The sequence below is a fragment of the Haemaphysalis longicornis genome, unplaced genomic scaffold (genome assembly GCF_048455015.1).
Source record: "Haemaphysalis longicornis isolate Haplotype H1 unplaced genomic scaffold, Haemaphysalis longicornis Haplotype H1 scaffold_10, whole genome shotgun sequence".
Classification (NCBI taxonomy): domain Eukaryota; kingdom Metazoa; phylum Arthropoda; class Arachnida; order Ixodida; family Ixodidae; genus Haemaphysalis; species Haemaphysalis longicornis.
Genome location: NW_027526204.1, coordinates 19,006,100 through 19,020,360, shown reverse-complemented (window position 1 = coordinate 19,020,360; position 14,261 = coordinate 19,006,100). Strand labels below are relative to the sequence as shown.

The following is a 14,261-nucleotide window of genomic DNA, read 5'->3' as shown; positions in this document are numbered from 1 at the left end:
TACATTAGTGTGACCTTTTCAAACAATTATGAAATTGTTTGAAAAGGTCACTTATGAAAAGGTGAATTATGAAATGAAAAATGTTGGCACACTTCAGGTGTGGGCCTTTGCCATTGCACAGTGGAGCATTCTTGCAGCCTGACTGCGCCTATAAAGCCGCAGTGAGGGAAGGGCAAAGTCTTTTCATATCGCCTGCAAGGTACCGAGAATGACATTTCGTTCGATGAGCCTTGCGCTCCGCTCACGCTACCAGGAGCAACATACCATTGCTTCATTGGTGTGCATTTCTTTTCCCGGTTCCGAAAACAAAGAGAGCGTTGATAGCCTTTTGATTGGTCTGGAAGGAAATGTGCATGTGAGGGCACATGTTGACGGTAAGTGAGAAAAAAATGCCTGAATGGCATTGACTGTGCAGTAGTAACAATGACCCAGTGGTCAAACCATTTTGTCGTGAACCGGTAACTGTTATTTTTTTGGCTCAGGTTCGGGTTCAGTTCCAGCCAAAACACTGGTTCGGTTCCGGTTTTCAGTTTTGGTTCCGTTCTGGTTCGATGCCCTGCTGAAATTTTAGGTAAGTTCCACATGGCCTCATGCTATCAGGTTCACTTGTATATAAAGGATGGCAAGAAGCTGACTTCCACTTCACACATCATGAAATGGACCTCTCCCGGGGTACGTCACGCGGCGGCCGTGACGTCACTGAAAGTGCACGTGCTGGGTGTGGCCGGGAGGATGGTTGGCAAAACATTCGGACCGGCGCGCGAGGCGTATGCAGTGAGGCTGCATTAGACGCGCGCAAAAGTGGAGTTTTTGTTTATGTGCTCGCTTTTCTGATGCCGGTGGGCTGCCGTGCTTTCGGCTACGCAAATCTTGCGAGCAAAATCATCGGCAGCAGGCTTTTCGGAGTCCCCAAAGAGGTAAATTCGGCGTGTATTGTGGACGTGCGCAATGTGCCGAAGAGACTGGCAGCCAAAGCAGCGACATGGTTTGCTCTTACTCATAGCAACATTTCCCATTCTCGAACTTCTGCTGTTCTCCAAAGCGCAGTCATACCGTCTACATTGGCAGTCCGCGCTGCTTCGTGCCATGAAATGATGCTGTTTATTAACCATTAGCTATCATGCAGCACCAGCAGAAATTTGGTCAAGTGAAATAGTGCCGGGGGTAGGGGGCAGACGGAAATTGCCTTGCTGCGAAATATTGTCATGTTTTGAGGAGGTAGATTACTATAATAAAAACACAATGTTTTTAGGAGGTAGATTACTATATTAAAAACACAATGAATGCCTAACCTGCTTAGGCGACGCGAAACAAATGTTTCGACGAGGGATCCGCGATAGCCGCCAGATCGACAACGACAAGTTTGGTCTTATTGGGGGGATCTTCAAGACGAACGAAATTCATTGCTTGTAAGTGCAATACATTTTTACCTTGATCAATTATATTCTACCTTGAGGATGCGGAAAACAGAGGTGCTTGCCGTGCTCACATGTAGCATCGTGCCTTCGGCGCGAGATGTGCCGCTCACGCGACTCGAAAAAAACTCCAAAAATGTGTTTGCCCTAAGCGAACAGACTCAGTGAATGTATTCTTTTGTTGCGGCCGCCTGACGCTGGCGTACGCAGCGGGCGTACAAGGACACTAACTTTAACTATCATGAAATAATGACTACCGAAAATTATTTCAGTGCACTGTTGCAAGCTATACGCACTAACCATATGTGGCTGCAATGTTACTCTCACAATTTCGATGAAGCGGTTCGCAGTTTCACTCGGGAAAATGGTAACAAAACAATCGGCAAATCACGTAGAGAACGACATCATCGCGATATTTTTATTGGAATAATTTTTGGCTGTTTCTCTTCATATTTTTGTTTCACTGCTGCTTATTTTACTTTTAATCCTTTCGTGCTTTACCCTTCCTTTTTCCACTCGACATGAAATTGTAGGTACGCCCGGGCGACGCAAAGAGAACAGGGAGCGTATACGCCGCCTGAGGCACCGCGCTTAGCTTAAGCGGACCTCGAAAGCAACAATGAATTAGCTTTCCTTGGTATGTGTCCGAACACAAAGAATCTTAAAGAACATTCTTGGAATGCGTCGCAACAGCACCAACCTTCAGAATGACTCGTTTTAGGCTGTTCTATCGCGGACTGATTATCTGAAAGCGTCTCCCTTCAGTTGACCGTACAGTAAACTAAAGTGTTGCGGAGGTTGTAGATGCGGAAAGCTACATGGAAGTGCGACGGCCACAGCTAGGATAGCTAGACCCCCACCTGGAATGTAGGCGGCCAGTGACGACTTGAACCAACGGCACATCGTTCCTTTTGGGCGACGTGCGGCCAGGCCGGGCCGACGGCGCAGGCGCGTTCTGCCAACCGCCACCGCACTTCGCGGCTGCCAGCACCCGTTGCGCACGTGCGCTTCGTGACGTCAGGGTGTTTACTTACAGGGAGAGGTCCATTGCTGGAGCCACCACATTCCTATACACAATACACCATAGTTATTCGAACCTAACGCGTGCACGATTAAAACACAACTAATTTTAGTGACAAAAACGGAAGAGTGCAAACATTTTCCTCAAAGTAGCAGCCATTTAGGATGCCATAACTTCATTTATTATCCTGCAATGGCAGCTCTCCCATCACCATCAAACAAGAACACACTGTGTGCGCTTGAACAGTGTTCGACCCTCCCAACTCAGGCCGTGGAAATTCAAAAGATTAAAAACAAGTCGCCCCCCCCCTCCCCAAATTACAATCCTGAAAATTCAGAGAGTAAAAAGAAAGCCAAGGGAAAGGCTGTCATGGAGTGGCAATTTTTTTGCACCAGCTGAAAGGGGCACACGACATGATATTACGTGAAGGGCTGTTTTTTTAAAGCCGAAAGCTTTAAATCTCTATGGTTCAAGCACAAGTGTAGTGAGATTCAGAAAATATGTGGCCCAAAACAAGTTCAAGTTCGTTAGCCAAGCGATGTGAGCATGGGCTAGGAAAGGAGAACAGCAGTGCAGGTGGAGGGTCAGTGGAGGATTCCGAGAAAGGGTGCTGACACAGCGAACACCAGAAAACAGAAAAGGCCAATAGCTAGTGAGCGGAACAAGCTTCGGAGGATGCGGTCATAGGGCTGGTCAAGTGGTGAGGTGTGCGGCCGCAAAGTTTAATAGAAAGGTCAACAGCAGGGCAGCAGGAGGTCAAACCCAGATTTCCGTTTCACACTCTTGAAAAGTTCTAAGCCTCCCCTGAAATTTTGTTGAGGTAAAGCCATGTCACCACACGAACATTTTAAATGCGCAAGCATTTTTGCATGGACTCAGGGAGGAAACCTGTCCACCTGCAATGCTTGGCATCTCACACTTCCACTGCATAGATAAGCCCTAATTATTTTACATAAGACCACTTGTAGTGCCTCTGGAAGAATGTTGTCAGAGCAAAGCACCTGTCTATAATAGTGTAGCCCACTTTAAAGGGGCTTCACGTACAGCGCTCGAAGGAGAAACAAGGGGACTTATGGAGGTTTTCAATGTAAGCCGCTTGGGCCATCATACTTTGCTATAAACTGCTTATATTGCTCCCTTGAAAAGTGTCTTCTAGCAAAGCACTCATGTATAGTAGTGAAGCCAACTTCAAAGCAAAGGGAGCTCCTGCAAATTTCTTTCGTTCAGATTGGAACAAAGTGGAAAGCCGGGCTAGTTAAAAATGGTTGATGACTGCAACTGCGCACAAAAAACTGGACCGAGGGAAGAGAACACACACAATGCAGTTTTCAACTAAATTTATTATCAGAAAAAAAAACATATATAGGCTATGTCACATGATTTCTTGGGGGCACACATGCGCGGGGACTCCGAACACACGTTACACGTGCGTTGCTAACAGGTTAGTCTCTTTATCTAGTAAGACCAGCGATGTGGCTGCATACCGTGTTTCGACAACACAGATATTTTATTTTCCCACAAGAAACAGGTGCCAAGAGAGTTGACAGAAGCCTTCCACACTACTTCTTACAAAGATGACTGTGTGAGTCACCCATCACTGGTGTTTTTTTCTGATAATAAATTTAGTTGAAAACTGCGTTGTGTGTTCTCTTCTCTCGGTCCAGTTTTTTGTGCGCAGTTCCAGTCATGTTCTGATTGACCCACACAGCATACACTCCACACCACAGAATCCCAATGCAGGCTGCATGCGAAGTCTGAGATCTGCAGATAACATGCCTGCAACCATTGGATAGTGGTGATGTTCAGAGCTACAAATGGCACTGAACATCACCAAGGCATGGTAAGCCAAAGCATGGCTAAAACTCACAAGAAAAAACCTCATATATCAAAGGCTAACAAGAATGGGTGCTGCCAACTTTGAAACCAGGCTGTTAGATAGCTGACAGACCAGCAACTTCCACTGGAAACCTTGGCTCTCTGAGTGCTGGGCCTCGACACAGCTGAATCTGGGTATGCGGCTCCATGCGTGAAGAATGCTAAGAAATGTGCTGCTTGAACAATACACTTAGATAACAAACCAATTGGTGGCCTATTTCACCAAGTCCCTCGCCAGGCTACAACCTAGGTCTTGCCTTCATAGCACAAATACCAAAACAATCATTGGTTATGTTAGATACACGCATCAAAAATGGCACGGTCAAGGGTGCGACAGCCAAAACTACATTCGCAGCAATTTTTGGAGTAGGAAAATACAAATATGGAGCGATTACAACAAAAAAATACCTTCATTTTGGAGCACCAAATCCCAATCTTGAAGCAGTTTAATACGAAAGATGTGCCAACCACTTAAGTCGGTTAAGACATGCTTTAGTTCCAGTGGACAAGGCCCTGCAAATTCTGCACAAAGCCAACAAAATCTACATAACAGGTCCATCAAAATCAAGCAATGAAATAGAACAAAAGAGAATGGTATAAAAGCTGCCAACAATACTTTTATTTGTACTCTAAAGTATGTGCCCCTATAAATGACCAGCCCTAACCTAATTGCATAACAAATAGTTTTTCCACCTGAGCAGCATGTGGCTACACTAGATACAAATAAGAAAAACTGTCTTTCAATACCACCAGAAGCTATCAACAGATACATGACTGGTAGAGACGTCACTGGTATGACATCAATGGTTTCCCTTGGACATCTTCGAGTTCGCAAAGGCATTGAAAAGTCTACTCAAAGTTTCCAAACTGCTTGTTAGTTTTGTGCAGCATGTCACCTACAAAGCTCATGCCGTCACTGCAAGGACACTTGGTGCCTGTACTGTACCAGTGCGTTTGCCATGAGAGAATTACTCACACCCACTCAACTCATGACCGTGGTCACGGATACAGTAAGCTGCTTTTGTTACTGCAAGCGACACGCATCCGTGTCTCCACGATGCATTTGACGGTCATGCACAAGGAGGTGGCAGCGAACTCCACGTTTTGGTTGTTGCCCATTATCCACGTGCAGTACATTTACAGCAGCCCCAACAGCGCTATGTTACATGCACTTCTGAGCAGATAGCTGAAGATGCTTATCAAAATTGGGTTGTCCACGATACACAGTCCATAGCCAGCATAGGCTACGGACTGTGTATGAAGGCGTCGGCTGTCTGCGCGATTGAATCGGATTGGATGACGCACAAACATCAGGTTGCCAATGCATAATTATTATTCGCTAGAGTTAAGAAAACAGAAACTTTGCGCTTATTCGGGAACTTTGGTGCAATGTGGCACAGTTCAAACGAATTTCATGCTTCTAGCGCCAATTAGGTCAAAAATATGAAATTGTATCAAAATGGCGCAATTGGCATGGCTGTTGCACACCTGCATGGTGCACATGGCAGTGGTGTGCCCCTAGCTATCAAAGGTCGACTATGACTAAACGTACCAAGATGGCAAGCTGGGCGAGTTGGTATTGGTTCATGGTGATAGAAAATAGCCAGCGCAAGGAAGACGAGGACGAGGAAGGTAACAACAGACACAGCGCGGCACTCACAACTGAATTTTTATTAGAAAAGGAAAAACATATATACACCAAAAACAGCGCATGTCAAAACAGTTCACTTCAAGAATGAGTCACTGTGCAAGCCTGCAACTCGTCAAGTCACACGTTCTGCAAGATAACAGATTTCGCTTTTGTGCAAGGACACAGAAGGTTGGCTAACACAAGTTTCGCAATTTTTTGATATGAAAAAAGCCTCAGACACTTCCCTAGTATGTTGATTAGGGTGTTTGAACAACACGGTTGTGTCAGATAAAACCGGTGAGCACTTGTGTACACGTGTACACGTGCGGCAATGTGAAGCCAAGTTAGCAAGCGAAGAGTTCTGGATGGACAGAAAATGCTCGCGCAGTCGCTTATTGACGCAACGACCAATTTGACCTATGTAGCAAAAACCGCAAGGCAACGGTATATGATAGACAACGCCTACAGCACACGCAACATACTTGTGTTTGTGGTTTACAGTGCACTTGTTGACAATGGACTTAATATTGCTATCTCTTTTTTTGGCAACCAATGGATAAATTTTTGATAACTTATTTGCAGCTTTGAATACCACGTTAACACCATAGCGGGAACCTACGTTTTTAAGCCCGTGGGCAATCCTGTGGGATTGCTGCAGTTTCTCGACCTTATTTTGCATTTTAACAGTAGTCACGTTTGCTTTTGTTATGAGCCCGTTCAGCAAAACCTATCCTTAATTTCAGGTCAGCCCACTCTAAAAGTAGTAAAAAGGGGCATCGCTTTTTCCTGTTTAAGATCTGCACTAGAAAAATCCTGCAAACATTTATTAGGTGCTAGCTTTGCGAAGCAAGTAGCCCGTCTACAAGACGCAAGTTTTCCTTCTAGTGTACTCGTGTCTGTCACCGATAAGTTAATAAAAGTTGTTAAAGGTCGTGGTAAACTAGACTCGACTGGTGATCCTTCACAGAAGAAAAAGAAATTTGCAGTAATTCCGTACACCCACAGGATTGCCCACGGGCTTAAAAACGTAGGTTCCTGCTATGGTGTTAACGTGGTATTCAAAGCTGCAAATAAGTTATCAAAAATTTGTCCACTGGTTGCCAAAAAAAGAGATAGCAATATTAAGTCCATTGTCAACAAGTGCACTGTAAACCACAAACACAAGTATGTTGCGTGTGCTGTAGGCGTTGTCTATCATATACCGTTGCCTTGCGGTTTTTGCTACATAGGTCAAATTGGTCGTTGCGTCAATAAACGACTGCGCGAGCATTTTCTGTCCATCCAGAACTCTCCGCTTGCTAACTTGGCTTCACATTGCCGCACGTGTACACGTGTACACAAGTGCTCACCGGTTTTATCTGACACAACCGTGTTGTTCAAACACCCTAATCAACATACTAGGGAAGTGTCTGAGGCTTTTTTCATATAAAAAAATTGCGAAACTTGTGTTAGCCAACCTTCTGTGTCCTTGCACAAAAGCGAAATTTGTTATCTTGCAGAACGTGTGACTTGACGAGTTGCAGGCTTGCGCAGTGACTCATTCTTGAAGTAAACTGTTTTGACATGCGCGGTTTTTGGTGTATATATGTTTTTCCTTTTCCAATAAAAATTCAGTTGTGAGTGCCGCGCTGTCTGTTACCTTCCTCGTCTTCCTTGCGCTGGCTATTTTCTATCACTATGACTAAGCGTGCTCATATCTGGCTAATCTGTTACCACCTGTGGGCCTCCCTATATTCACCACAATACATATGAGACAGCCTCATACTGCCTTTTTCTGAAGCATAATCATACTCCTGACTAATAAGTTAAACCAACACAATATAAGCCATCCGCAACATTCCTCATGTTGCACTAGTAATGTCATTTGGAGATACCATTCTTCAGCTAGCAAGTGCTGTACAGCATTTCACATTGAATGGGTGCCCCCTTCAGCAGTACCTGGCTGTAGAGGGGCAGACCCATATACCATGATGCAACTGCTGCTATCGTTCTCCGAACACCCTAGTGGGCACCTGGCTCGACAGAAAGACGATACACAAAATCTCCAACATGCCACATCAACTCCCATATCCAAGTGCAATGTAGACATCCCTGGTAACTCGCTGAGAGGAGGCTGTGCTGCAGAGACAGTACTGGGATGGCCCTTATGCCATACCAGGGCCCATACAACTCTACATGCCCAATCTGCGACTGCATCAAACAGGATGTGAATATGTGATGCGGACATCTCCACGACTGCATGAAATCTGACTGTGGCACCTTTGTGCAACCAGTCTCCACTCTGGCCGTCCTCGACACCTACAGCCCTGGGTGCATGGACCATTTCATTGACAACACCTGAACCTGAAGCCTCTGGGCAAATGTTTACTTAAAAAAATGTTTAGTTCGCACAGTTAAAATGACGCAGCTTCATTGCTGCATCGCATAATACGTTCACTCTTACATATACAAACACGTGACGACAGATTGAGCTGGTTGAAACACCATCCCACAACTGCACACTAAAAAAGGTGAACACTGCAACACAAACCTGTTACCACTGGAGTAAGGACAGAAGCGGCAGTTGAATTTCCCTGGTGGCTTTTCTCCGACACCATAATCCGTGAGTCCGTCAGGGTAGGAGCCCCTGCTGAAGCTCACAGGATGGGGATCACCTTCACTGGGCTCTCCTTCAACAGCAAATAGAAAAACAACAAAGCAGGTCACTTCCAAGTGATTTCCAGGTAAGCGAATAGCAGCACGCACTCAAGTGCTGCCAAGCAAATAACCTGCAACCATGGCCTTACAATTCAGTCCTGCAATGTAGGAACAGGTGTGGAGAAGTAACCACTAGCTTACACTGCATTTAAGTCCTCGTGTGTTGATGCAGTAAAGTCATAGTGCAACAGTCACATCGCACAAAATGCATGAGGGCACCTAAGTTCTCTGGTCTTTCACAATGAGCTTAAATAGGTTACTGGGCCTTTAACCTTCAGCCAACTTTCGATAGCCAACACGTAAGCTATCGTTATATGGCAGCCCCGTTACCTGAAAAAAGCATTACGCCTTCCCAGAACTGGCTTGGTGTGGTGCTAGCTTAAGTGTATAACACCACTTCGTTCATTGTAATTACGGATCAAATTTATCGTTTTCTCAGAATAATGGAACTCAGACATGTTTTCCGTTGAGATATTTCGAACTACACTGTGCCAAGTTATTTCGACTAAGGTAATGAAATTACCCACAACTTAACCCTCCAGGGTGAACTTTCGTAATGTTGAAAAAAATCTTGCTCCTCACAATAGTGAGAAATGGGCTCGCATTAGTGAACGGCAGCGTATCTCATTAACAGTCTTGCTGGTCAATCACTTCTTAAAGGGACCCTGTAACACGTATTCAGTAGTGCAAATAAACCTGCGTGAAGTTTAGATTGCACTTGCAGGAATACCTGGGCCAAATATTACATGTGCCCGTGAAGCGGTAAGCTCGCAAATCGCTGTGAAAGACACAAAAAAACCAACCGCGCTCCCTACTATTTCCTTCATTATACGCCACTAATTAGGTCAGTACAGCAGTGGCTGTCCTAATGCCTGTTGCTGGTCAACCTCCCTCGTTACTTCTGACATCTCCTGTGATGATCCGCCATCGTCGGCACTGTGAATCGACCTCTTCTAGGTCTGCACCTGTACAAACAGTTTTGGCATTCCTTACGATTTTGAGTGTGCGTGGAGTTTAAGAGACGAACTCAATACTTCCCTTTCAACCAGACCACTCGACAACAAACGTTTATTGCTTCACAAACGCCCTACCAGCCTGAGCACTTGCTGTGAGCACGTACGAATGCCTGCTCTTTTGTTACACAAAACTGGCAACAGACTCCTCCACGTTGCGGAGAAGAGAAAAATCCCAAGCCTGTGATATATCGAAGGTCGCCGAAGAGAACATTACAAGCCACCCCCAATCCGGGAAAGAGTGCAGCTTTCGTTGTGTAGTCTGCGGTCGAGTTGAGAGGGAACAGTTATGCACAATGTTTCATCTCGCGTAGCTTCGGTGATAGTGAACTTTATAATTCTTGTGGAGGAGATTGCTGGGACAATAGACTTTACCCCAAATTACATTCCAAATAGTCGGTGGTAAGCAAAGGGGGGTCCATTTAAGACGACACAGCGTTTCATTTTTTTTCTTGAAGAATGCAATTTCCTAACCGATGTGGAATTAATCGCAAAGGTTAAACACAGCTAAAAACTCTGCCTAATCGAACAGGCTAGAGTTGACTGAGTGGCTACTGAAACACAAGTAAAACAAAAGTAAGGGCAGTACTATCCAAAAATATTTGGAGCATACTCGAATGCACTTGCAACGTAGCACAAAAGCAAAGCCACAGCATAATGCTATGCTGCGTGGAAAACAAGAATGTAGACTTCAAATGCACAAAAGGGGTGAATACAAGGACACAGATAAGGGCACTATGAATTAATTATGAACATTATGAACTCGCTCCAAGTCACCCAGCTGTCTCTGGTTCTAATGAATGAAGGCACCTCATTTAATAAATCAAAACAAAACAAAGCCCATTGAATGCCATTGACATCACTCAGATGGCTCAAATCATTTAAATCAACATTGGTTTTCTACGACAGAATTTAATACTGCCGTTATGTTGATTAGTTGAAGCGGTCGCAAGGCCACTATCGACTAAATACACATGCTTTGAAGTCATGATCAGGACTACTTTGTCATTTCGAGAGAAACGAGGTCCGCGAAAATTGGGATTGTAGTTTGCCCCCAACTATGGCTCGATATAAAAGCTGGTTGTGCATCTTATCAACTTTTCCTTTTTTGGTTCCCAGACTTCTGTGCAACACTTATAAATCACATGGCACTTTCTAAACTGCAAAACCCTTCTGTTTGAGGACCACTTTTTTTCCCAGGAGGTTCACATGAAACACTTGCGTTAGCTGTCAGGGGTCAAAGTGTGGCCATAGGCGCCTTGAATTATAGTATGCCTGGGGCTATGGGTATGTTATGCAGTTAGGTGTGGCAAAAAAAGAAGGGTGTACGACTATCTGCTGCTTTTACAGCCCTATCAATTGTGACTTTTTTTTTCATGTTGTCTTCAATAGTACAAAAATAGAGGAAGATGTGGCCACTAGAAAGAAAAAAGATGGACAGAAATTTCTGGCTCTTTGAAGGAGTGACAGTGGGCTTCTACAAGTCCCTCCAGTGCCCTTGCGTTCACATCCTGTTTGTGCGCTGTAATGTTCTTTTATACTACACTCAGCCAAGGTTCTACCCAGAAGGCTTGTGAGAAAGTTTCATGGCAAAAAACTGCTTTCAAATACATTGTCAGGTATAGTGCTGGGCTATCTACAAGCTATGGCCATCAAAGCTAGCCACCCAGATATTTCTTAACCTTTAAAGGAGGCCACAGAACTTTCCTATGCGCCATTTGCTCAACTCAGATGTGAAGCAGGGGCCTTATGTTAATTCTTGAAGTGCATCTCAGGAATTGGTTGACCAGTCATGAACCTAGGGTACATTGATAAATCTTTTCACAGTGGTGATGTCTAATTGAGTCGTGTTCACATTGAATATCATCCCAATCTTCTAAGCTTGCAGTGTTGTAACCTCATCTGCAAGAAAAAAAAATACACATGGTCAGTAACCTCATTTTCGTGAAATGTCGCCAAGCACTTCGGCACAAAATCTGGTACTCCATCTTCGTTGCTTTCTCTTTATGGTGCCAACCTTACCATTTGGCTCTAACTGTAGAGATCATAACAGAACTTAAAAGTTGTCTCAAAAAGAATAAAAACACTTCTGCTAAATACTACTTGTGCTTTTCATAAAAAGATAACCCGTTACGGCTGATGACACATCACCGATTTCTAGACATCTAAGTCAAGCAATTTCAGTATACTGATCTGCAAACAACGCAACTTCTCACTGGTACTCAGTGCAGCACTTATCTATAAATGCAAGTTCTACTTGAACAGTGTATATTTGGAAAGCTAACACCAACTCTCCAAAAAAAGTGGTTGGCTCACACTTAACAGTGGTGCAGTAGTGATGTTTATATTTAGCTGAAGGCAACCGAATCTTGGAAGCTGAAAGTGCTGTGGTAGAGAAGTGTGCAGCCTACTCAACTGCTGTGATTTTAGCATCACTTATGCGTAAACATCTCCAAGGATGGGCAGCTACCCTGACGGCACACACAAAAAATACTTGATTTTTTTTCGCCCGCAACTAAGCTTGCCGCTGCGGCCACTTTCCCTCTCTTTTAATTTCTAAATGCAGCTACTAAGAGCTACAGCACTGAACGATCTCTCGACACTGCAGGCTAGGTGCGGCATGGCTAGTAAGAAAATGATTAACCCTTGCAAAAAGCCTTCCTGCATGCTGACAGGAATAAATCAGATGCAGGCCTTAACTCTTACTTCATTTACGTGCAAGTACGGCTCCCGGCATGCAGAGGATTTGGGCATACTGGCAAGCATTTCTAATGCCTAAAACTTGATACATGTTCACAAATTCTACAAGATACCCGCAAAAGGTCTAGAACAACACAAACATTCTCATGAAACTATGGTGAGCTAATTGACAGAAATACAAACAGCCAGCAACTAAATAGCCATACCACAGGAATGTCAATACACAAAAAATGCGCTCCTGGTTCTGCATGATCAATACAATGTTTTCGTGAGGAAACAGACTTTTCAGATAACGACGGTTGGGCGACAGAAGCTTTGCACCGACATCCCCATCTGCGATCACGAAAGAGTAGACAGGGGAGCAACTCTTTTACGTGACCTCCAAGGATGCACTATTTAGGCTCACACGGACTGTGCTGGTGCAAAGATACACAGCATCCACTACAGCATGTGTGAAAACACCGTATAAAAATGCAAACAACTTCCAAAACTGATATACCAGAACGCACTGTACATACATGCAAACATAATTAGGCGCAAGGACAACTCGGAACAAATCCGAAGCAGAACACACGCACATGACAGGAGGCAGCACTAACACCACAGTGAGGCAGCCGTCAAATTTATGGAGAGGTCGTGGCAAGTTCCCACCACCTTTAGTTGGGTATTAGTTTAGCACACGTGCAGTTCCTTGCATGCATTTTTCGTTATTGTGCTAAAACTTGGAGTGCGATAAGCACAATGACACAGAAGAAGCGCAAGGGTTTGTTGTTCTGCTCCTTCTGGGTTGTTGTGTTTACCATGCACTAATTTTTAGCTCAAGTATGCACCAACTTTCCCAACACTATGTTTTACCGAGGCTTTTTTCGTTAGTCGTCTTCATGCAAGCAAGCAATAATTTCTGCCTGAAAAAAAAAAAAAAAAAAAAAAAAAAAACGAGGGAAAACAAGTATACAAAGTTCAGTGCCTCAGGTGTGGCGAAAGATCACCTGCCCGTCAGCCCAGCTGGACAACACGTGATGCTCCGAAGCGTAATTACCGGCCATCGGAACAAAGGAGGGATCTTTCGTCACATTAGCGGTTGCCCGCCGTGACCCGACAAGCACAGCGCAATAATCACCACCGGTCATAAAACAGGCGCTGGTTGGAGCCATTCACAGAACACATGCGAGCCACTTCGGTCAGGCCAGCCCAGGAAAAGGGCCGGACACGTTCAGGCAGAGAAACACACATACGCACACACAAGCGGAACTTCGACGGAGCCGTTTGGTGAACACCGCGGCCTCCGTGCGAAGCCGCGGCCTCGTGCTGAATTCACCGCTGTCTAGACGCATTAAACCTCGGGAAGAAACCGATGGACGCACAACGCACAGTGCGCTCGGCACACCACGTGAACACTGCCAGCAGACAGACGACCACTCGCTCCTGCATGACGAGCAGAACCAAGTCGCTGTAGTTGACAGCTTCACACGTGCCGTATCACCGCAGCTCTGTACTTCAGGTTGATAGCCACTACCAGCGAGACGTACGCACTCATCTACAAGTCAGTGCTACTCTTCCAGTACACTGTATCACTGCGGTTCATCACGTCTACATGAAAACAATCAGAACAGTCACGTTGCCTCGATCACTGGCGATAAGAACTTTCAAACTGCAGCAGCCAGCCAGCCAGCCGGCCGGGTTCGTCCGTTGGTTGGCTTTTGCTGGATTCTTGTGACTTAGCAATTGAATAACTGTCGGCATATTTTATATATATTTTTATTTCGTATATAGGGAAAGAGAAAAAACGAGTATATTATTTGTATGGAACGAAATAAGAGACTACAGACACAATGGTTCTAAATGGAGGTCACTCTTGTCGTCTGCTCGACTTGATGAAGATGAATACATGTACATAGGGGTGTGAAATA

The 14,261-nt window shown here is 44.8% G+C and overlaps 1 protein-coding gene across 8 annotated transcripts in view; it reads right to left on the bottom strand.

Moving 5' to 3' along the window:
• LOC144158261 (zinc finger and BTB domain-containing protein 8A-like) overlaps window positions 1–14,035 on the bottom strand; it is a 31,482-nt gene extending 17,447 nt beyond the window's left edge. The window contains exons 1-3 of one of the 8 annotated variants that reach the window (XR_013319998.1): window positions 13,391–14,035; window positions 11,379–11,553; window positions 8,472–8,610 (exon numbers count right to left, since the gene is read on the bottom strand). Coding sequence is in view for 3 of the 8 variants with exons in the window: in XM_077689020.1 (XP_077545146.1) it covers window positions 8,472–8,610; window positions 13,391–13,505 (254 nt within the window). In the remaining 5 variants the exon portion in view is untranslated. Of the gene's footprint in view, window positions 1–263; window positions 338–8,471; window positions 8,611–11,378; window positions 11,554–13,340 lie in introns of those variants that run through there. The other 7 variants (XR_013320000.1, XR_013319996.1, XR_013319999.1 and 4 more) reach the window with 7 other exon arrangements.
• Window positions 14,036–14,261: the final 226 nt, after the last annotated feature.